The following is a 24,255-nucleotide window of genomic DNA, read 5'->3' on the forward strand; positions in this document are numbered from 1 at the left end:
TAGACTATTGTTTGAGTTGACTGTAACATCTCTCTCTCTCTCTCTCGCTCTCTCTCTCTCTCTCTCTCTCTCTCCAGATAAACGCTTTCCAGGACATGCTGGTGGCTGAGAACCCCAACCTGGTCAGCAAGATTGTGATTTGCCAGAGCTACCAGGGACGCCCCCTGAATGTGCTCAAGGTAAGTTCCTGACCCCAGTGGGCCTTGTCATATTACTAACTAGTACTCTTTACACGTGAAATATACATCTAATAGAGACATACAAGCCTAGTTTTTGCCTGATCCTGGATGAGCCACCATTTTTTGGTACATGTTAATTAAGTGCTTTACAGTATTTGAGGATTGCGGTAGATGTTCTTTACACCCCCCTCCTTCTCTCTTTTCTAGTTCAGCACTGGTGGAACCAGCAAACCTGGTATCTGGCTTGACACTGGAATCCACTCCAGGGAATGGGTCACACAGGCTAGCGGCACCTGGTTCGCCAAGAAGGTGCATCAGTGCTAACTCCCTGACAGTCTTTAAACCTTTCCCCTCTCTTCATCTACGCATCTGTTCACCAAACCACTGTATCACTCTCACTATGTATGGGCAGTCATGATTTAAGATTTATGATATCATTTTTCTGTTTCAATGTCCAGATTGTGACCGACTACGGACGTGACGCTGCCCTCACCGCCATCCTGGACAAGATGGACATCTTCCTGGAGATTGTGACCAACCCTGATGGCTGCTACTACACCCACACTAGCGTGAGTCGCTCACAACAGAAAATGTGTCATTTACGGTACATATTAGGTTAATGTTCCGTACTTGATCGCTATGATTACTAAATGTTCGATTTTGTTTACATCATGTTATATCGCTCCACCTCTTTGATTATTAACTACATGTTACACGTGTGCGTGATCTCAATCTCTTATACATATGTAAGATCTTAATTCGAGCCAGGTTGCTACAGCATGAAAATAATCCTGCAGCAACAGGAAATTTGAATTATTATGTGGATTATAATTAATGGACATTTTTGTAAGGGTTGATACATTTTTTGCAATTGAAAATGAAATCTGAAATGTCAAAGTGGAAATTAAAAACTTCAGAAGTCTTTTCAAACCTCCAATACACTGCACATTTTAAATTTCTAACTACAGGATGATCAAATTAAGATCCTACATCTGTACCGCATATCAACTTTCACAAATCTCAGTGTTGTATCCTGTTTTGTCATTTGACTTCGCTCTGACATCATCAACCTTTCATGTTCCACAGAACCGTATGTGGCGTAAGACCAGGAAGCCCAATCCTGGCTCATCCTGCATTGGAACTGACCCCAACAGAAACTGGGATGCTGGTTTTGGAGGTATATTTTCCAGTTCACTTGAATGTTCACTCAAATACAAAAGATTCAGATGTCACAAACTCAAATCTTAATTTTTTGTCAAATAAAGAGGTATCTCCTTGCAACTGGTGAGACAATATTTTACTGTGGAAAATTTGCATTGTTATTGTTTAGTCTGGCACTAATCTTTTTTATCCTTTTGTCTATCTCCTCTGTTATCTTTGGTAGGTCCCGGTGCCAGTGACAGCCCCTGCTCTGAGACTTACCGTGGACCCAAGGCTAACTCTGAGTCTGAGGTCAAGTCCATCGTGGACTTTGTCAAGTCTCATGGCAACCTGAAGGCTTTCGTGTCCATCCATTCTTATTCCCAGATGCTCCTCTACCCCTATGGTTACACCAGGACCCCCTGCAAGGACGAGAGCGAACTGGTGAGTTCAGCATCCATCAACTAGTTGTCCTTGACATGTTTGGTAACAACTTGTGGCATCCATGCCTATAGGCTGCACCCTGCCTGCATTCTCCACTACATGTGGCCTCACCAGAGGAAGTGTGGCTCCAACAGGGTACTTTAACATTACGTAACTTTTATTATCTGCCCACAGCACAACCTGGCCAGGAAGGCTATCACTGATCTGGCTTCCCTGTACGGAACCTCCTACAGATACGGCAGCATAATCAACACCATCTGTAAGTGTCAAAACCCGGCTTAACCTATTCATTGCTTTAAACGGATCCCATCGCATACCATTCCAGTCCACTCTAGTCCACCACGGTGTATCAACATGAGCGCAATCCATCTGAAAAATATAAACAATGTGGTTATATACTCTGTGACATTAATACAGAAACTATTGCCAATTCCCTTTTTTCTTGTCAAATCCAGATCAGGCTAGTGGTGGTACCATTGATTGGACCTACAACCAGGGAATCAAGTACTCCTACACCTTTGAGCTGAGAGACACTGGTCGCTATGGTTTCATCCTGCCAGCTAATCAGATCCTTCCTACTGCCAAGGAGACTTGGCTGGCTCTGATGGCCATCATGGAGCATACCAAGGACAACACCAACTAGATGGGTCATCACGACAACCTACAGGACACTGTGTCATTGTACTGTTGTACATATATAGGAAAAGCCTATAGGTACCATTAAGTCTACCATGGCTCTTTCCAGGGCACAATGAGACCAATAAATGTCAACTGTCATACCTGATTTGGTCTATTTCATTTTTCATACTCTGCCAAGGTCTTTAGGTGATGTCAAAATGAAGCAGAAAGAAAGGTTTTTATGGTTGAAGTAATCTATCTTGGAGAGGTACAAACTGTATATGAAAAAACTTATTTGAGCTTGTATGTCAAAAATAAAGGACTTTAGTAACATAAGAAAATGCAAAAACATGTTGTTTTAAAATGTCTTCTAAATGAAAACAAGTCCCTTGTGGGTGTGGGAAATATGGACCTGACAAATATTTCTAGGGAGTGATGTGGCTTCTAAAGCAGTTTTGGTGTTTCTCTGTCTTCAAGGCGTGTAGCTTAACACATGTCTAAAGAGGTTCAGTAAGGTTTCCCAGGTCATGTGGTTTAGAAGGGTAATGGGTGTGATAAAACCATTGGATCATTTCACTTGGTTTAATGTACACGTATGTTGGTTTGAATTAGTTAGATTGTTAAACTGCAAAAAATCTCTGACATGAATGTCTTTAAAGCAGAAATGCAGGGCATGTAAAGTGTTGGTCCGATGTTTCATGAGCTGAAGTAAAAGATCCCAGAAATGTTCTATATACACAACAAGCTTATTTCTCTCAAATGTTGTGCACAAATTAGTTTACATCCTTATTAGTGAGCATTACTCTTTTGCCAGGATAATCCATCCACCAGACATGTGTCACGCCCGGATCTGTTACACCTGATCTTGTGATTGTCTCCACCCCCTCCAGGTGTCGCTTATTTTCCCCAGTGTATTTATCCCTGTGTTTCCTGTCTCTCTGTGCAAGTTCGTCTTGTATGTTTCAAGTCAACCAGCGTAGTTTTTACCGTGCTCCTGTTTTCTATTCTCTTTTCCTAGTCTTCCCGGTTTTGACCCTTGCCTGTTTTTCTGGACTCCGTACCCGCCTGCCAGACCCTTCTGCCTGCCCTGACATCGAGCCTGTCTGCCACTCTTTACATCTTGGACTAAGAATCTGGTTTTGACCTTTTGCCTGTCCACGACAATTCTCTTTCATACTCCTTGTGTATATTAATAAACAAAGACTCTAACCATCTGCCTCCTGTGTCTGCATCTGGATCTAACCTTGTGCCCTTATAGGTGTGTCATATCAAGAAGCTGATTAAGCAGCATGATCATTACACAGATGCACCTTGTGCTGGGGACAATAAAAGGTCACACAGCACAATGCCACTGATATCTCAAGTTTTGAGGGAGTGTCAAATGTATATGCTGACTGGAGGAATGTCCACCAAAGCAGTTGTCAGAGAATTGAATGTTAATTTCTCTACCATATGCCACCTCCAACGTCGTTTTAGAGATTTTTGCAGTACGTCCAACTGGCCTCACAACCGCAAACCACATGTAACCATGACAGCCAAGGATATCCTCTTCCGGCTTCTTCATCTGCGGGACCATCTGAAACCAGCCACCTGGACAGTTGATGAAACAGGAGTATTTCTGTCTGTAATAAAGCCCTTTTGTGGGGAAAAACTCATTCTGATTGGCTGGGCCTTGCTCTCTAGTGGGTGGGCCTGGCTCCCAAGTGGGTGGGCCTATGCCCTCCCTGCCCCACCCAAGGCTGCACCTTTCCAGTCACGTGAAATCCATAGATTAGGGCCTAATTTATTTAAATTGACTCATTAGCTTATATGAACTGTAACTCAGTAAATTCATAAAAATTGTTGCGTTTATATTTTTGTTCAGTTTATAAACACAATCAAGCACAATCAACCTTAAACATTAGAAAAAAAATGCTATTCGATGTAAGTCATTGAGTTCACTTATTCCTCGTCTCATAATAAATGTTCACTCCATTTTCTCTTTTCCCTTGGTTTGCTTTAAATTTATCTGCATGTTCCTCTCCTCTCTTCTTTGACAGCTGGATGTGTGTGGATGCACAACAGACACACACACACACACACACACACACACACACAACATGCACACACATGCATACTGACACCACACAGACACACAAACTTTCACACTGGATGTGTGTGGATGCACAACCCACACACTTCATACATACATACATACATACAAACACACACTCACACACATAACATGCACACACATGCATACTGATGGCACACACGCGTGCGCACACACACACACGCACACACACACACACACACACACACACACACTTTCACATTTACCATGTACGCTGCTGCAACTATTATCTAGCCTGTTGCCTAGTCACATTACCCGTACATATATGTGTTGTACACAGATACCTCAATTACCTCGTACCCCTGCACATCGACTCGATACTGGTACTTCCTGTATTTAGCCCTGTTGTTTTAAATGTGTATTTTTATTAGTTTTTCACTGTGTAAATCGGCATTGATGGAAAATGACCCGTAAGTAAGCATTTCACTGTTTGTCTACACCTGTTGTCTAATTAGGCCCAGACTTTGGATCTTTGGTTTTCCTAGATATGACTACTATATTGTCATCACTACATCCAATGGATTTAGATACTGCTTTCAAGCTAATTTCTGCAGCATTAGTAAAGATGTGATCAATACATGTTGACGATTTCATTTCTGTGCTGTTTGTAGCTACCCTGGTAGGTTGACTGATAACCTGAACCAGGTTTCAGGCACAAGTTACAGTTTGAAGCTTCCTCTTGAGTGGGCAGCATGATAAAAGCCAGTCAATATTTAAATCCCCCAGCAAATATACCTCTCTGTTGATGTCACATACATTATCAAGCATTTCATACGTTATCCAGATACTGACTGTTAGCAGTTGGTGGTCTACACGATGAAGGGGCTGCTCGTTTTGACTGTGCTGTTTGTGGCCGTTTTCAGCAAGGAGACTTTTGAGGGGTGAGCGGACACACCAATGGCACAAATTTTTGTAAAACTGCCCAATTCTATTTGGTGTCATGTTTGATATATCACCAGTAGTTGCTATGTAAAGATTGAGGAATCATGGGAAGGTTAGTAATGCCATATGTCATGCTTGCCCCTGTCATTCTGGAGACATGAGTTGCTTCTTTGGACTGAACGACAGTCAGGCTTTATTACTTTTCAATCATCACTTCAACTGAATCATTAGAAATGACTACTCATGGTGGGAACGGACAGATAATATCTTCAATGATAATTGTAAAGAGGAAGCAAAGCTTATGGTTAATGTTGACTTAAACAGTAAGTGATACTGTAAGCAGGCGTTTAGCCACAGTCTTTGTTGGGTAATATTTTTCTCTCCCTTTCTCAACTCCAAGCATAGTTGTTGAAAGCTGAATGGTTTTCCTGTCTTTGTAGGGACCAGGTCTTTGGTATGACTGCGAGGGATGAGGTCCAGCTCACTCTTCTGAAGGATCTGTCTGAGATGGAATATCTCCAGGTGTGTGACATGATAATCACCACTGTAGAGCCTTGACTAGGCCAATAACTTTTCACTATAGCTGCTCAAACACATATATATCGGCATACATTTTAGTCCAGGACTAGTCTTAATCTGTGTCTGGGAGATCGGCCCATTGGGTTGGTTTGTTGACCTAACGTGTCATTCCTCTCCTCTGTCCCAGTTGGATGTGTGGAAGGAGACCACTGACCTCTCCACTTCTGTGGACATCAGAGTTCCATTTACCAGCCTGCAGACCGTCAAGGCCTTCCTGGAGACGGAGGACATTGAGTACTTCATCATGATCAAGGACCTGCAGGTAGGACTGCTTTCTGAGTCTGGGAGAACGTGACTGAGGTCTGGGTGATTACTTCAGTCTTACTTCAACTTGGCTGATCTTGAAATGTGTAAATTCATGTCATGACTTACAGTAAATAAATAAGATGGTTGAATAAGCCTTGTAGTGACTTTTGACCTCCCTTTTGCCCACAGGTTATGCTGGATGAGGAGAAGGAGCAGATGCTGAGTTCTGCCCGCGCCACTGCCCCCAGAACCACTGATGACTACGACTACTCCAACTACCACACCATAGCCGACGTAAGTTCTGTATCCCGAAACGCAAGCGACAAGGAGAAGTGGGACAGCCCATTTCACATGACCACACATTCAGGCAGACACTATTAAGACTGTTATCATAAGATCCACATAAGAGAGACATGTCATTGACACGGTCTGACATGACACCTAGACTATTGTTTGAGTTGACTGTAACATCTCTCTCTCTCTCTCTCTCTCTCTCTCTCCAGATAAACGCTTTCCAGGACATGCTGGTGGCTGAGAACCCCAACCTGGTCAGCAAGATTGTGATTTGCCAGAGCTACCAGGGACGCCCCCTGAATGTGCTCAAGGTAAGTTCCTGACCCCAGTGGGCCTTGTCATATTACTAACTAGTACTCTTTACACGTGAAATATACATCTAATAGAGACATACAAGCCTAGTTTTTGCCTGATCCTGGATGAGCCACCATTTTTTGGTACATGTTAATTAAGTGCTTTACAGTATTTGAGGATTGCGGTAGATGTTCTTTACACCCCCCTCCTTCTCTCTTTTCTAGTTCAGCACTGGTGGAACCAGCAAACCTGGTATCTGGCTTGACACTGGAATCCACTCCAGGGAATGGGTCACACAGGCTAGCGGCACCTGGTTCGCCAAGAAGGTGCATCAGTGCTAACTCCCTGACAGTCTTTAAACCTTTCCCCTCTCTTCATCTACGCATCTGTTCACCAAACCACTGTATCACTCTCACTATGTATGGGCAGTCATGATTTAAGATTTATGATATCATTTTTCTGTTTCAATGTCCAGATTGTGACCGACTACGGACGTGACGCTGCCCTCACCGCCATCCTGGACAAGATGGACATCTTCCTGGAGATTGTGACCAACCCTGATGGCTGCTACTACACCCACACTAGCGTGAGTCGCTCACAACAGAAAATGTGTCATTTACGGTACATATTAGGTTAATGTTCCGTACTTGATCGCTATGATTACTAAATGTTCGATTTTGTTTACATCATGTTATATCGCTCCACCTCTTTGATTATTAACTACATGTTACACGTGTGCGTGATCTCAATCTCTTATACATATGTAAGATCTTAATTCGAGCCAGTTTGCTACAGCATGAAAATAATCCTGCAGCAACAGGAAATTTGAATTATTATGTGGATTATAATTAATGGACATTTTTGTAAGGGTTGATACATTTTTTGCAATTGAAAATGAAATCTGAAATGTCAAAGTGGAAATTAAAAACTTCAGAAGTCTTTTCAAACCTCCAATACACTGCACATTTTAAATTTCTAACTACAGGATGATCAAATTAAGATCCTACATCTGTACCGCATATCAACTTTCACAAATCTCAGTGTTGTATCCTGTTTTGTCATTTGACTTCGCTCTGACATCATCAACCTTTCATGTTCCACAGAACCGTATGTGGCGTAAGACCAGGAAGCCCAATCCTGGCTCATCCTGCATTGGAACTGACCCTAACAGAAACTGGGATGCTGGTTTTGGAGGTATATTTTCCAGTTCACTTGAATGTTCACTCAAATACAAAAGATTCAGATGTCACAAACTCAAATCTTAATTTTTTGTCAAATAAAGAGGTATCTCCTTGCAACTGGTGAGACAATATTTTACTGTGGAAAATTTGCATTGTTATTTTTTAGTCTGGCACTAATCTTTTTTATCCATCTCCTCTGTTATCTTTGGTAGGTCCCGGTGCCAGTGACAGCCCCTGCTCTGAGACTTACCGTGGACCCAAGGCTCACTCTGAGTCTGAGGTCAAGTCCATTGTGGACTTTGTCAAGTCTCATGGCAACCTTAAGACTTTCGTGTCCATCCTTCCTATTCCTATTTAAAAAATGCCTTCCTCACCATCTTAAATAAGCATGCCCCATTCAAGAAATTTAGAACCAGGAACAGATATAGCCCTTAGTTCTCCCCAGACCTGACTGCCCTTAACCAACACAAAAACATCCGGTGGCGTTCTGCATTAGCATCGAACAGCCCCCTTGATATGCAACTTTTCAGGGATGTTAGAAACCAATATACATAGGCAGTTAGAAAGCCAAGGCTAGCTTTTTCAAGCAGAAATTTGCTTCCTGCAACACAAATTCAAAAAAGTTCTGGGACATTGTAAAGTCCATCAAGAATAAGAACACCTCCTCCCAACTGTCCACTGCACTGAGGATAGGAAACTCTGTCACCACCGATAAACCCACTATAATTGAGAATTTCAATAAGCATTTTTCTACGGCTGGCCATACTTTCCACCTGGCTACCCCTACTATAGTCAACAGCACTGCACCCCCCACAGCTACTCGCCCAAGCCTTCCCCATTTCTCCTTCTCCCAAATCCATTCAGCTGATGTTCTGAAAGAGCTGCAACATCTGGACCCCTACAAATCAGCCGGGCTAGACAATCTGGACCCTTTCTTTCTAAAATGATCTGCCAAAATTATTGCAACCCCTATTACTAGCCTGTTCAACCTCAATTCTTGTCATCTGAGATTCCCATAGATTGGAAAGCAGCTGCGGTCATCCCCCTCTTCAAAGGAGGGGACACTCTTGACCCAAATTGCTACAGACCTTTATCCATCCTACCCTGCCTTTCTAAGTTCTTCGAAAGCCAAGTCAACAAACAGATTACCGACCATTTCGAATCCCACCGCACCTTCTCCGCTATGCAATCTGGTTTCAGAGCTGGTCATGGGTGCACCTCAGCCACGCTCAAGGTCCTAAACGATATCGTAACCGCCATCGATAAGAAACAATACTGTGCTGCCGTATTCATTGACCTGGCCAAAGCTTTCGACTGTGTCAATCACCACATCGGCAGACTCAATAGCCTTGGTTTCTCAAATGATTGCATCGCCTGGTTCACCAACTACTTCTCTGATAGAGTTCAGTGTGTCAAATCGGAGGGCCTGTTGTCCGGACCTCTGGCAGTCTCTATGGGGGTGCCACAGGGTTCAATTCCTGGGCCAACTCTTTTCTCTGTATACATCAATGATGTCGCTCTTGCTGCTGGTGAGTCTCTGATCCACCTCTACGCAGACGACACCATTCTGTATACTTCTGGCCCTTCTTTGGACACTGTTAACAACCTTCCAGACGAGCTTCAATGCCATACAACTCTCCTTCCGTGGCTTCCAACTGCTCCTAAATACAAGTAAAACTAAATGCATGCTCTTCAACCGATCACTGCCTGCACCTGCCCGCCCGTCCAGCATCACTACTCTGGACGGTTCTGACTTAGAATATGTGGACAACTACAAATACCTAGGTGTCTGGTTAGACTGTAAACTCTCCTTCCAGACTCACATCAAACATCTCCAATCCAAAGTTAAATCTAGAATTGGCTTCCTATTTCGCAACAAAGCATCCTTCACTCATGCTGCCAAATATACCCTCGTAAAACTGACCATCCTACCGATCCTCGACTTCGGCGATGTCATTTACAAAATAGCCTCCAATACCCTACTCAACAAACTGGATACAGTCTATCACAGTGCCATCCGTTTTGTCACCAAAGCCCCATATACTACCCACCACTGCAACCTGTACGCTCACGTTGGCTGGCCTTCGCTTCATAATCGTTGCCAAACCCACTGGCTCCCAGTCATCTACAAGACCCTGCTAGGTAAAGTCCCCCCTTATCTCTGCTCACTGGTCACCATAGCAGCACCCACCTGTAGCACGCGCTCCAGCAGGTATATCTCTCTGGTCACCCCCAAAACCAATTCCTTATTTGGCCGTCTCTCCTTCCAGTTCTCTGCTGCCAATGACTGGAACGAACTACAAAAATCTCTGAAACTGGAAACACTTATCTCCCTCACTAGCTTTAACCTTTTATAGGCACCAGCTGTCAGAGCAGCTCACAGATCACTGCACCTGTACATAGCCCATCTATAATTTATCCCAAACAACTACCTCTTCCCCTACTGTATTTATTTTAATTTTATATTTTGCTCCTTTGCACCCAATTATTTATTTCTACTTTGCACTTTCTTCTACTACAAATCTACCATTCCAGTGTTTTACTTGCTATATTGTATTTACTTTGCCACCATGGCCTTTTTTGCCTTTACCTCCCTTATCTCACCTCATTTGCTCACATTGTATATAGACTTATTTTTCTACTGTATTATTGACTATATGTTTGTTTTACTCCATGTGTAACTCTGTGTTGTTGTATGTTGTCGAACTGCTTTGCTTTATCTTGGCCAGGTCACAATTGTAAATGAGAACTTGTTCTCAACTTGCCTACCTGGTTAAATAAAGGTGAAATAAAATAAAAAAATAAAAATTCCCAGATGCTCCTCTACCCCTATGGTTACACCAGGACCACCTGCAAGGACGAGAGCGAACTGGTGAGTTCAGCATCCATCAACTAGTTGTCTTTGACATGTTTTGTAACAACTTGTGGCATCCATGCCTATAGGCAGCACCCTGCCTGCATTCTCCACTACATGTGGCCTCACCAGAGGAAGTGTGGCTCCAACAGGGTACTTTAACATTACGTTACTTTTATTATCTGCCCACAGCACAACCTGGCCAGGAAGGCTATCACTGATCTGGCTTCCCTGTACGGAACCTCCTACAGATACGGCAGCATAATCAACACCATCTGTAAGTGTCAAAACCCAGCTTAACCTATTCATTGCTTTAAACGCATGCCATTCACATGTCATTCCAGTCCACTCTAGTCCACCACGGTGTATCAACATGAGCGCAATCCATCTGAAAAATATAAACAATGTGGTTATATACTCTGTGACATTAATACAGAAACTATTGTCAATTCCCTTTTTTCTTGTCAAACCCTGATCAGGCTAGTGGTGGTACCATTGATTGGACCTACAACCACGGCATCAAGAACTCCTACACCTTTGAGCTGAGAGACACCAGTCACTATGGTTTCATCCTGCCAGCTAATCAGATCCTTCCTACTGCCAAGGAGACTTGGCTGGCTCTGATGGCCATCATGGAGCATACCAAGGACAACACCAACTATTGTTACCATTGTATCATCAAAAGGTATAATCTAGGTGAGTTTCAGAGATGGTCAGAATATGAATGTCATCCGTTCTAGCAAATTATTGATTTCATGAAGCTTGTTTCTTAAGCTACATATGTTAACGTGGGCTATTTGTTAGCACTTTTCTGTGATGCCTGATTGCTAAGCTTCCTAGTAAAGCAATAAAAACAGAGGTGGACATGCTCCGGTTATTTACGTTAGTGCAGGGTGAGCTGCACACTGTCTCAGTGCTAACAGTATAACTCTGCTTTATAGGCACATGATTACTGCATACAATAGCTGTAGGATCAGCAGAGGCATTCAGGGCAGTAAGAGGGACATAAATTAGGTTACTTACATTGTGTTTTCTGGTGCCCCTAGATGATGTACATTTGCTAAAGCATTATGACAACTCAGCGACACAATGGTAGGGATTAAATGGGCTGGGCATGCGGCCATAAAAGGGCAGGTAACTCCCATGAGCCCATTTCAAGATGGCTGCAACCCATGGTCTGTTAGTGTGGAGAAGTGAAAACTATATGAAACTTGAACAATGTTGATATGTGGTGAAAGCGATAACTCCACAGATGAAAAGGATATGTTATTTGTTGGCCTATGACATTATCGATTCACAGCCTAGCAAGTCAAGAAGTTCATTTTATACATTGTTTTCACTAAATAACAAACATCTTACATGGTAGGCAAAGCTTCAATTTGGCCTGTGTTTGAGCTAAGTTTTATCCACATTTCTGCAAAACCACCCAGCCAGTTACACCATTCCTCAAGAGCCAGCTTAACTGCCAGGAGTTCCCGGTTTCCGATGTCAACATTTTTCTCTGCAGGTGAGAGCTTATGGGAAAAGAATGCACATGGATGGAGCTTCTGATCAGAGGGGGAACGTTGAGACAGAACAGCACCTACCCTGGTGTCAGAGGCATCCACCTCCACGGTGAACTTGAGTTCTGAGTTTGGCTGAGTGAGGACCAGAAGTGAAGCGGCGCTTGAGTTCCAGGAATGCTGCCTCTTTCTCAGGGGTCCCGTGGAACGGAGTGGAGGTGAGAGGTGCTGCCAGATGGCTGTAGTTGCGGATGAAACATCTGTAAAAATTGGCAAACCCCAGGAAACGCTGTAGCTGCTTCAGGTTAGAGGATGCAGGCCACTCTGGCTTATTCTCCCAAAGCTGTTGGAGAACGTGTTGCTGGTGAGCCTCAGGGTCCTTAGAATAAAATCGGAATGTCATCCAAATAGACAAAAATAAAGCGTTCAGTCAAATGCCTCAGCACATCAACGACTAGGTTCTGGAAAACAGCAGGGGCGTTAGTAAGACCAAAAGGCATGACCAAATACTCAATGTGGTCAAGTGGTGTGTGGAATGCAGTTTTCCACTCGTCCCCCTCTCCGATGCGGACAAGGTGGTAGGCATTCCGGAGGTCGAGTTTGGTGAACACGTGACACCATAGAGAGGGGCAAAAGCAGAAATGATGAATGGCAAGGGATATTTGTTCTTCACTGTGATATTATTCAGCCCACGGAAGTCTATGCACGGCCTCAGTGACCCATCCTTTTTATTCACAAAGAAAAAACCAGCACCCACCGGAGAGGAAGAAGGCCTAATAAGTCCTGCGGCCAGGGAATCCTGGATGTACCCCTCTACATAGCCCCGTGCTCGGGGCGAGAGAGGTTATACAACCAGATACTGGGGAGAGGCGCTCCAGGCTGGAGGTCAATGGTGCAGTCGTACTGCCGAGCAGGCGGCAGAAACAGGGCATGGTGCTTGCTGAACACAGGAGCTAGATCGTGATACTCGAGAGGAACTGATGACAGGTCCGGAGGATCTGTAATGGACTGGAGCACAGATAAGGCAGGGGCAAGGGCAGAATGTAGACAATCTGAGGGACAAAATTAACTCCAAGTGGTTACCTTTCCGGCAGTCCAGTCGATCTGTGTGTTGTGCAGCTTTAACTATGGATGGCCAAGAACCAGGGGAGGGTGAGGGCAGTCGATTATGAGGAAACTCATCCTTTCCTGGTGGTTTCCAGAGAGACGCAGGATGACAGGGATGGTTCTCTAACAGACACGGGCGAGGAGCTGTCCGTTGAGAGCATTGGCATCAAGGGGTGAATCGAGTGGAAGTGTCCAGGACCAATTGGTTAACGACACCACGGTCCAGGAAACCCTCGTCGGCGCCCGAGTCGATGAGAGCAGGCAGAGGAAAAGCTCTGCCACACGAGTGTGCCGTTTAAGCAGGGGTCTGGTGGGAGAGGGGCAGGCGATTTGGCGCCACAGTATATCCCCCACTGCTGCCGAGCCACCTGTTTTGCTGGACGCAGGGAACAAGGGTAGACAAAGTAACCATCCTGGCCACAGTATAGGCAGCTCCTAGTGCTGATTCACTGCTGCCTCTTATCTGGAGAGAGACGGGCCCGGCCGATTCAGGAAGAGACTTGAGAAGGGAGGCAGTCGGGGAAGGAGAACAAGGCAAGGAAGCAGATGTTGTTATGGGGCATGCACGGAGACGGTTGTCGATGAGGATGGCAAGAGAGATGAACTCAGAGTCCATCAGGCTCATCCCTGGACACCAACTAATCCTAGATGGTCTCAGTGAGAGCGTTTTGGAATGCTCCCTGAAGAGCCTCCTCATTTCAGTCGCTCTCAGCGGCGAGGGTGCGAAACTCAATTACCATTTCATCGACACTTTGGGAGCCTTGACGGAGGGACAGGAGTCGTTTAGGGCATCCTTACTGCAGACAGGGTGGTCGAAGACTCTTCATCTCCTCTGTAAAGCTGGAGTAGGAGAAGCAGATGGGGGACGGTTTCTCCCATACCGCTGTGGCCCAGGAAAGCGCTGCAATCAGGACGGAAATCTTGGCCCGTTCGCTAGCATAAGAGTAGGGCTGTTGCTTGAATACTAATGAACATTGTACAAAAACAGCTCTGCAAGCTCCGAGGTTACTATCATAACGTTCGGGAGCCGGAACAAACTGTTCACGGGGAGGAGGAGAAGGACTAGGGGCTGGTTGCAAGCTCTGGGCGAAGGTTCGACCCTTCAGGTTAGAAAGTCTCCATGAAAACTCCTTGACGTGCTCCTTGACGGGTTTTCTGGGCTTGGTCATGTTGCTCGAGCAGGGCTCCTTGGCCGGCGAGGGTTTGGTGGAGAGGATCTAAGTCTGCTGGGTTCATATCTAAGGCCAGTTCGTACTGTTACGCGGAGCAGGTGAACCCAAATGCAGACTCAGGCGAGGAGAAAAGGTAACTACGGTATTTATTGAAAAGTGTGTGGGAGGGGGGGAGGGGGGGGTGCAGGCCAGTGGAAGCTCGGGTGAGTAGCATGGAACCAGGAACTGAGTCTGGGGCAAAAGCAGTAGGGGCAGGGTAAGCAGGTCCAGAGCGGAATCCAAGGAAGCAGTAGAGCGGGGGTCCAGGGCAGGGAAGCAGGACTGACGAGACAAGGAACTGGAGACAGGGACCAGAGTCAGCGCGGACGGAATGAGCAGAGGCTACGAGCTAGCAGTGTGGAAGTGACAGGGCTGAGTATTTGTAGAGGCCTTGATTGTGGAACAGTTTGCAGCTGGTGGGGATCTGGTCTGCCTCCAGCACACCTGTCTCCACTCACACAATCACATACACACAGAGAGAGAGGGGGAGAGAGCACTGGGGGAGTGGCAGCAGGTTAGGGAGACAGGATGAGAAGTTGAGGGCGTGGCAGGAGCAGATGTAACAAGCCATCTGATGTGTTTCCAGGTCTTCTCATCAATAATTGACTTATAGCTTGTCCATGAAAGATGACTTTCAAAATATATATATTTTTTAAACAGGACATTTACTTTGTGTGTGCTTGATCTTGTGTGATCTGAACTGTGCCATTCCTATTTAGCTGAACAGACATATTACCTTTTGCATTGAAGTGTGTATGGCTATCACTGTAAGTAGAAAATGTTTCAGAACTCAGGCAGTGCAGCATAGGTTCGAGAAAAAGTAAAGGCCCCTTTAAATTCAAACTGTATTTTTACAGGTCCACAGCAATTTGCAATTGTTGTTGTCTTTCCTAAACTTTTTGTCTGTCAGATAGCCTAGGCCTACAGCAAATGTCACTACAAAAGTTTAACATTCTGCCATCACCTACAAAGACATTTGATCAAGTTCGCTATTGCTATTTCCTTTAGAACACTGCCTCGGCCTAATTCGAATACATCCAAAATATACAGCAAATAAGGGCATTATTGTCACCATAAAAAGTGAATGATGGGTGTTTTTCAGGGTGAGTTTTAATGCTCCTTCACGCTCGCAGTTTCAGGACAGATCTGATTTATAAAGGGGACACATGGGTATGTATGGCATGCGCTAAGTTTATAAATCTCAATATTTTTGTAAGTGCGCAGTCTCTTAAGAAATAGCGCACTCAGATGTTTAGAGTGAAATTTACACAACAGTAATAAATGAGGCCCCAGGGAATTTGAAATTAAATTGGTATGTACTTCCAGTCTCTACATGGTGCATGTTATAAAAAGGGTGACTGCAGTTTGTCTTATGCAATCAAGCTGATAACAACAATGACAGAGTAAAGATGTTTTTTCTTCCAGATATAGAAGTATATACAGTCTGTCTTGTAGAATAGGGAAAACTGAATTTGCAACTCTATGTTGCATTTGTATTTATTATGGCTCCCCAAGCAACTACTCTCCTGGAGTCCAGCAAAAGTAAGGCAGTTATACATTACAGTACATTCACAACAGATTTAACAACATATTAAGCGTCTGCCCTTAGGCCCCTACTCTACTACCACATATCTACAACACAAAACACAAAACTTTATTATGTTGTGTTTGCTCTATTTGTAACATTCTACATTTTTCACTGAATTCAGTCATAAACTTAAAAATCCTCAAATGATGATTACTGTTAACAGTTTTTTTATACAGTTACCAAGGTACCCACTTACTGTTTGTCTGTAGCACAGTCACACAAGGTCACAAGTTTTGTGAAACACCCAATGCTTCCTTTGAAAAAGGACAGCAAAGCAGATGCACAGGCAGGAAGTCTCTAACCAAATTATTACTACACATACTGTTCATCTCCATAACAAATGTGAAATGTGTTGCACATGACAGATACATTTAATCAATTTGATATGCCAAGAAGTTGCTGCTCCTCTGTCTGGCATATGATAATATCCCATACAAAATATGAATATTATTGTCAATATTTATTGTCTAATCTTCATTCTTTTTATATAAGCCTATAAAAGGACATTTGATTCAACATATGTAAATTGACTGTAAACACACAAAAAAACAGCCTATAATATTTGCTTCACCACACCAGAACCTCATAGATAATGCAGCAACAGCCAACAAAAAATATTGAAATGTTAAATGGTCTACTGTAATTTACAGGTTCATTCATTTTATTTTCATTGTTGAGGAGGCCCCCTTCGCTAAATGGTGATTGGCTGTCCTGTACTTTATTGGTTGCTCACTCAATTCCTATTGATCCAGAGTTGGGGACCTGTAGACTCCGAGTGGCGCAGCATCCTAAGGCACTGCATCTCAGAGCTAGAGGCGTCACTACAGGCCCTAGATTGATTCCAGGCTGTATCACAACCAGCCGTGATTGGGAGTCCCATAGGGCGGCGCACAATTGGCCCAGCGTCATCCAGGTTAGGGTTTGGCTGGGGTAGGCTGTCATAGTAAATAAGAACTTGTTCTTAACCCACTTGCCTAGCTAACGTTAGAGAGCTAGATAACATTAGCCACCTAACTAGAATTTGTGACACATCAACATTTAGAAAATTCTTAACTTATTGTATGTTTTGAAAAATTGAAACATATACTACGATTTGTAACATATCATACGAAATGAGTGATGGACATCCACAAATTAATACATACCATATGAAATGTAACATCATACTATTTGGAGTGTCTCAGATTTCAGTACAAAATAATACTAAATGCTCTGAGACCAGGTTGGCCTCCCAGGTGTGAGCCAGGTTCCCAGTTCAAATCCCATTGCAAAGTCAGTTTGAAACAAAAGTGACACAATTACAGTGGTGGAAAAAGTACCTGATTGTCATACTTGAGTATAAGTAAAGATACGTTAATAGAAAATGACTTACGTGAAAGTCACCCAGTAAAATACTACTTGAGTGAAAGTCTAAAACTATTTGGTTGTAAATATACTTAAGTATCAAAAGTAAATGTAATTAATAAAATGTACTTAACTAACAAAAGTATAAATCATTTCTAATTCCTTATATTAAGCAAACCAGACGTCACCATTTTCTTGTTTTTTTAAATTTATGGATAGGCAGGGGCACACTCCAACACTCAGACATAGTTTACAAATGACGCATTTGTGTTTAGTGATTCTGCTAGATCAGAAGCAGTAGGATGACCAGGGATGTTGTCTTGATAAGTGCATGAATTGGACCATTGTCCTGTCCTGCTAAGCATTCAAAATGTAACGAGTACATTTAGGTGTCAGGGAAAATGTATGGAGTAAAAAGTACATTCTTTTCTTTAGGAATGTAGTGAAGTAAATGTAGTCAAAAATAAAAATGGTAAAGTACAGATACCAAACAAAACTACTTAAGTAGTACTTGAAAGTATTTTTACTTAAGTACTTTACACAACTGCACAATTAAGCATGTGGAGTAATGAGTAGGATTCTGTTTTCACATGCAAAAGTGATTACTTTTGCTAAAAATGCTAAATCTGCCTTCCCAATGAAAACTAGTTAGAAAATGAAACAAAATATTTTTTATGGAAACAAAATGTTTCTGTTTCTGGATGATGCACCATGCTGCCTTGTTGACAAAAATGACTGAGCGGTTCAGATTAGCCAACTGTTCATTTGAGAAGTGTGTTTCTTCCTCACCACTCATAGACCAGTGCAACACGGTTCAGCGTAATCAAATCTGCCCACTGTTACTATGAAAGACATCAGCTATCTATTTATTTAACCTTTGTTTAGCTAGGCTAGGGTTAAGGGTTAAGGTTAAGTTTAGGAGTTAGGTTAAAGGGTTAGCTAAAAGGGTTAAGGTTAGGGGAAGGGTTAAGGTTAAAGGGTTAGCTAAAAGGGTTAAGGTTAGGGGAAGGGTTAGCTAACATGCTAAATAGTTGAAAAGTAGCTACAAAGTTGTTGAAAAGTTGCTAATTAGGTAAAATGCTAAAGTTGTCCGTGATGACATTCAAACTCACAACCTTTGGGTTTTTAGATGTTTGCGTTATATGCCCATCCATCTACCCACCCTGACAAACCACCATCCTTTTGTTTTTTTGCCAAGTAACCATCTGTCTTACAGTGCATTCGGAAAGTATTCAAACCCATTGGCTTTTTCCACACTTAGTTACGTTACAGTCTTATTCTAAAATGTATTAAATAGTTTTTTCCCCTCATCAATGTACACACCATACCCCATAATGACAAAGCAAAAACAGGTTTTTAGAAATTTTTGCAAACGTATTACATTTAAAATATCACACTTACATAAGTATTCAGACACTTTACTCAGTACTTCGTTGAAGCACCTTTGGCAGCATTTACAGCCTCGAGTCTTCTTGGGCCATACACTAAAAGCTTCGCACACCTGTATTTTGGGACTTTCTTCAATTCTTCTCTGCAGATCCTCTCAAACTCTGTCAGGTTGGATATGGAGCATCGCTGCATAGCTATTTTCAGGTCTCTCCAGAGATGTTCAAGTACGGGCTCTGGCGTCCCCAATCAAGGACATTCAATTATTGCATTGGCTGTGTGCATCGGGTCATTATCCTGCTGGAAGGTGAACCTTCACCCCAGTCTGAGGTCCTAAGCGCTCTGGAGCAGGTTTTCATCAAGTATCTCTGTACTTTGCTCAATTCTTCTTTCCCTCGATCCTGACTAGTCTCCCAGTCCCTGTCACTGAAAAACATGGTGCCAGGTTTCCTCCAGATGTGACGCTTGGCATTCAGGCCAAAGAGTTCAATCTTGGTTTCATCAGACCAGAGAATCTTGTTTCTCATGATCTCAGAGTCCTTTAGGTGCCTTTTCGCAAACTCCAAGCGGGCTATTATGTTTATTTTATTTAGGAGTGGCTTCCGTCTGGCCATTTTACAACAAAGGCCTGATAGGTGGAGTGCTGCAGAGATGGTTGTCCTTCTGGAATGTTCTCCCATCTCCACAGGGGAAATCTGGAGCTCTGTCAGAGCGACCATTGGGTTCTTGGTCATCTCCCTGACCGAGGCCCTTCTCCCCCGATTGCTCAGTTTGGCCAGGAGTCCACCTCTAGGAAGAGCCTTGGTGGTTCCAAACTTATTCCACTTAAGAATGATGGAGGCCACTGTGTTCTTGGTGACCTTCAATTCTGCAGACATTTTTTGCTACCTTTCCCCATATCTGTGCCTCGACACAATCCTGCCACGGCGCTCTACGTACAATTCCTTCGACCTCATGGCTTGGTTTTTTCTCTGACATGCACTGTCAACTGTGGGATCTTATATAGACAGGTGTGTGCCTTTCCGAATCATGTCCAATCAATTGAATTTACCACAGCTGGATTCCAATCAAGTTGTAGAAACTTCTCAAGCATGATCAACAGAAATCAAATCAAATCAAATCAAATTTATTTTTATATAGCCCTTCGTACATCAGCTGATATTCTCAAAGTGCTGTACAGAAACCCAGCCTAAAACCCCAAACAGCAAGCAAAGCATGTGAAAGAAGCACGGTGGCTAGGAAAAACTCCCTAGGAAAAACTCCCTAGAAAGGCCAAAAACCTAGGAAGAAACCTAGAGAGGAACCAGGCTATGAGGGGTGGCCAGTCCTCTTCTGGCTGTGCAGGGTGGATATTATAACAGAACATGGTCAAAATGTTAAAATGTTAAAATGTTCATAAATGACCAGCATGGTCAAATAATAATAATCATAGTAGTTGTCGAGGGTGCAACAAGCACGTCCGGTGAACAGGTCAGGGTTCCATAGCCGCAGGCAGAACAGTTGAAACTGGAGCAGCAGCACGGCCAGGTGGACTGGGGACAGCAAGGAGTCATCATACCAGGTAGTCCTGAGGCATGGTCCTAGGGCTCAGGTCCTCCGAGAGAAAGACAGAAAGAGAGAAAGAGAGAATTAGAGAGAGCATATTTAAATACACACAGGACACCGGATAAGACAAGAGAAATACTCCAGATGTAACAGACTGACCCTAGCCCCCCGACACATAAACTACTGCAGCATAAATACTGGAGGCTGAGACAGGAGGGATCAGAAGACACTGTGGCCCCATCCGATGATACCCCCGGACAGGGCCAAACAGGCAGGATATAACCCCACCCACTTTGCCAAAGCACAGCCCCCACACCACTAGAGGGATGTCTCCAACCACCAACTTACCGTCCTAAGACAAGGCCGAGTATAGCCCACAACGATCTCCGCCATGGCACAACCCAAGGGGGGGGGGGGCGCCAACCCAGACAGGAAGACCACGTCAGTGACTCAACCCACTCAAGTGACGCACCGCTCCCATGGACGGCATGGAAGAACACCAGTAGGCCAGTGACTCAGCCTCTGTAAAAGGGTTAGAGGCAGAGAATCCCAGTGGAAAGAGGGGAACCGGCAAGGCAGAGACAGCAAGGGCGGTTCGTTGCTCCAGCCTTTCCGTTCACCTTCACACTCCTGGGCCAGACTATACTTAATCATAGGACCTACTGAAGAGATAAGTCTTCAGTAAAGACTTAAAGGTTGAGACTGAGTCTGCGTCTCTCACATTGGTAGGCAGACCATTCCATAAAAATGGAGCTCTATAGGAGAAAGCCCTACCTCCAGCCGTTTGCTTAGAAATTCTAGGGACAATTAGGAGGCCTGCGTCTTGTGACCGTAGCGTACGTGTAGGTATGTACGGCAGGACCAAATCGGAAAGATAGGTAGGAGCAAGCCCATGTAATGCTTTGTAGGTTAGCAGTAAAACCTTGAAATCAGCCCTTGCCTTAACAGGAAGCCAGTGTAGGGAGGCTAGCACTGGAGTAATATGATCAAATTTTTTGGTTCTAGTCAGGATTCTAGCAGCCGTATTTAGCACTAACTGGAGTTTATTTAGTGCTTTATCCGGGTAGCCGGAAAGTAGAGCATTGCAGTAGTCCAGCCTAGAAGTAACAAAAGCATGGATTAATTTTTCTGCGTCATTTTTGGACAGAAAATTTCTGATTTTTGCAATGTTACGTAGATGGAAAAAAGCTGTCCTTGAAACAGTCTTGATATGTTCTTCAAAAGAGAGATCAGGGTCCAGAGTAACGCCGAGGTCCTTCACAGTTTTATTTGAGACGACTGTACAACCATCCAGATTAATTGTCAGATTCAACAGAAGATCTCTTTGTTTCTTGGGACCTAGAACAAGCATCTCTGTTTTGTCCGAGTTTAAAAGTAGAAAGTTTGCAGCCATCCACTTCTTTATGTCTGAAACACAGGCTTCTAGCGAGGGCAATTTTGGGGCTTCACCATGTTTCATTGAAATGTACAGCTGTGTGTCGTCTGCATAGCAGTGAAATTTAACATTATGTTTTCGAATGACATCCCCAAGAGGTAAAATATATAGTGAAAACAATAGTGGTCCTAAAACGGAACCTTGAGGAACACCGAAATTTACAATTGATTTGTCAGAGGACAAACCATTCACAGAGACAAACTGATATCTTTCCGACAGATAAGATCTAAACCAGGCCAGAACTTGTCCATGTAGACCAATTTGGGTTTCCAATCTCTCCAAAAGAATGTGGTGATCGATGGTATCAAAAGCGGCACTAAGATCTAGGAGCACGAGGACAGATGCAGAGCCTCGGTCTGACGTCATTAAAAGGTCATTTACCACCTTCACAAGTGCAGTCTCAGTGCTATGATGGGGTCTAAAACCAGACTGAAGCGTTTCGTATACATTGTTTGTCTTCAGGAAGGCAGTCAGTTGCTGTGCAACAGCTTTTTCTAAAATTTTGGAGAGGAATGGAAGATTCGATATAGGCCGATAGTTTTTTATAATTTCTGGATCAAGATTCGGCTTTTTCAAGAGAGGCTTTATTACTGCCACTTTTAGTGAGCTTGGTACACATCCGGTGGATAGAGAGCCGTTTATTATGTTCAACATAGGAGGGCCAAGCACAGGAAGCAGCTCTTTCAGTAGTTTAGTTGGAATAGGGTCCAGTATGCAGCTTGAGGGTTTGGAGGCCATGATTATTTTCATCATTGCGTCAAGAGATATAGTACTAAAACACTTTAGTATCTCCCTTGATCCTAGGTCCTGGCAGAGTTGTGCAGACTCAGGACAATGGAGCTTTGGAGGAATACCCAGATTTAAAGAGGAGTCTGTAATTTGCTTTCTAATGATCATGATCTTTTCCTCAAAGAAGTTCATAAATTTATTACTGCTGAAGTGAAAGCCATCCTCCATTTGCGAAGGCTGCTTTTTAGTTAGCTTTGCGACAGTATCAAAAAGAAATTTCGGATTGTTCTTATTTTCCTCAATTAAGTTGGAAAAATAGGATGATCGAGCAGCAGTAAGGGCTCTTCGATACTGCACGGTACTGTCTTTCCAAGCTAGTCGGAAGACTTCCAGTTTGGTGTGGCGCCATTTCCGTTCCAATTTTCTGGAAGCTTGCTTCAGAGCTCGTGTATTTTCTGTATACCAGGGAGCTAGTTTCTTATGACAGATGTTTTTAGTTTTTAGGGGTGCAACTGCATCTAGGGTATTGCGCAAGGTTAAATTGAGTTCCTCGGTTAGGTGGTTAACTGATTTTTGTCCTCTGACGTCCTTGGGTAGGCAGAGGCAGTCTGGAAGGGCATCAAGGAATCTTTGGGTTGTCTGAGAATTTATAGCACGACTTTTAATGCTCCTTGGTTGGGGTCTGAGCAGATTATTTGTTGCAATTGCAAACGTAATAAAATGGTGGTCCGATAGTCCAGGATTATGAGGAAAAACATTTAGATCCACAACATTTATTCCATGGGACAAAACTAGGTCCAGAGTATGACTGTGGCAGTGAGTAGGTCCAGAGACATGTTGGACAAAACCCACTGAGTCGATGATGGCTCCGAAAGCCTTTTGGAGTGGGTCTGTGGACTTTTCCATGTGAATGTTAAAGTCACCAAAAATTAGAATATTATCTGCTATGACTACAAGATCCGATAGGAATTCAGGGAACTCAGTGAGGAACACTGCATATGGCCCAGGAGGCCTATAAACAGTAGCTATAAAAAGTGAGTGAGTAGGCTGCATAGATTTCATGACTAGAAGCTCAAAAGACGAAAACGTCATTGTTGTTTTTTTTTTTGTAAATTGAAATTTGCTATCGTAAATGTTAGCAACACCTCCGCCTTTGCCGGATGCACGGGGGGTATGGTCACTAATGTAACCTGGGGGTGAGGCCTCATTTAACACAGTAAATTCATCAGGCTTAAGCCATGTTTCAGTCAGGCCAATCACATCAAGATTATTATCAGTGATTAGTTCATTGACTATAACTGCCTTGGAAGTGAGGGATCTAACATTAAGTAACCCAATTTTGAGATGTGAGGTATCACAATCTCTTTCAATAATGGCAGGAATGGAGGAGGTCTTTATACTAGTGAGATTGCTAAAGCGAACACCGCCATTTTTAATTTTGCCCAACCTAGATCGAGGCACAGACACGGTCTCAATGGGGGAAGCTGAGCTGACTACACTGACTGTGCTAGTGGCAGACTCCACTAAGCTGGCAGGCTGGCTAACAGCCTGCTGCCTGGCCTGCACCCTATTTCATTGTGGAGC

At 43.6% G+C, this 24,255-nt stretch overlaps 2 protein-coding genes across 2 annotated transcripts; both read left to right on the forward strand.

Annotated features, from left to right (window-relative positions):
• The first annotated feature begins 87 nt into the window (after positions 1 to 87).
• On the forward strand, positions 88 to 2,547 carry LOC106599178 (carboxypeptidase A1-like). Its single transcript, XM_082962498.1, has 7 exons — positions 88 to 179; positions 387 to 488; positions 638 to 748; positions 1,266 to 1,356; positions 1,564 to 1,763; positions 1,938 to 2,022; positions 2,219 to 2,547. The coding sequence occupies exons 1-7, from the start codon at positions 96 to 98 to the stop codon at positions 2,404 to 2,406; spliced, it is 861 nt and encodes a 286-aa protein (XP_082818624.1). The 5' UTR covers positions 88 to 95; the 3' UTR covers positions 2,407 to 2,547.
• A 2,763-nt stretch (positions 2,548 to 5,310) lies between these two features.
• LOC106573016 (carboxypeptidase A1-like) lies at positions 5,311 to 8,328 on the forward strand. The gene is made up of 9 exons (XM_045697040.2): positions 5,311 to 5,375; positions 5,817 to 5,898; positions 6,083 to 6,217; positions 6,391 to 6,495; positions 6,705 to 6,806; positions 7,014 to 7,115; positions 7,265 to 7,375; positions 7,893 to 7,983; positions 8,183 to 8,328. The coding sequence occupies exons 1-9, from the start codon at positions 5,311 to 5,313 to the stop codon at positions 8,326 to 8,328; spliced, it is 939 nt and encodes a 312-aa protein (XP_045552996.2).
• The last annotated feature ends 15,927 nt before the right edge of the window (positions 8,329 to 24,255 follow it).

Source organism: Salmo salar, chromosome 16 (assembly GCF_965601325.2).
Source record: "Salmo salar chromosome 16, fSalSal1, whole genome shotgun sequence".
Classification (NCBI taxonomy): domain Eukaryota; kingdom Metazoa; phylum Chordata; class Actinopteri; order Salmoniformes; family Salmonidae; genus Salmo; species Salmo salar.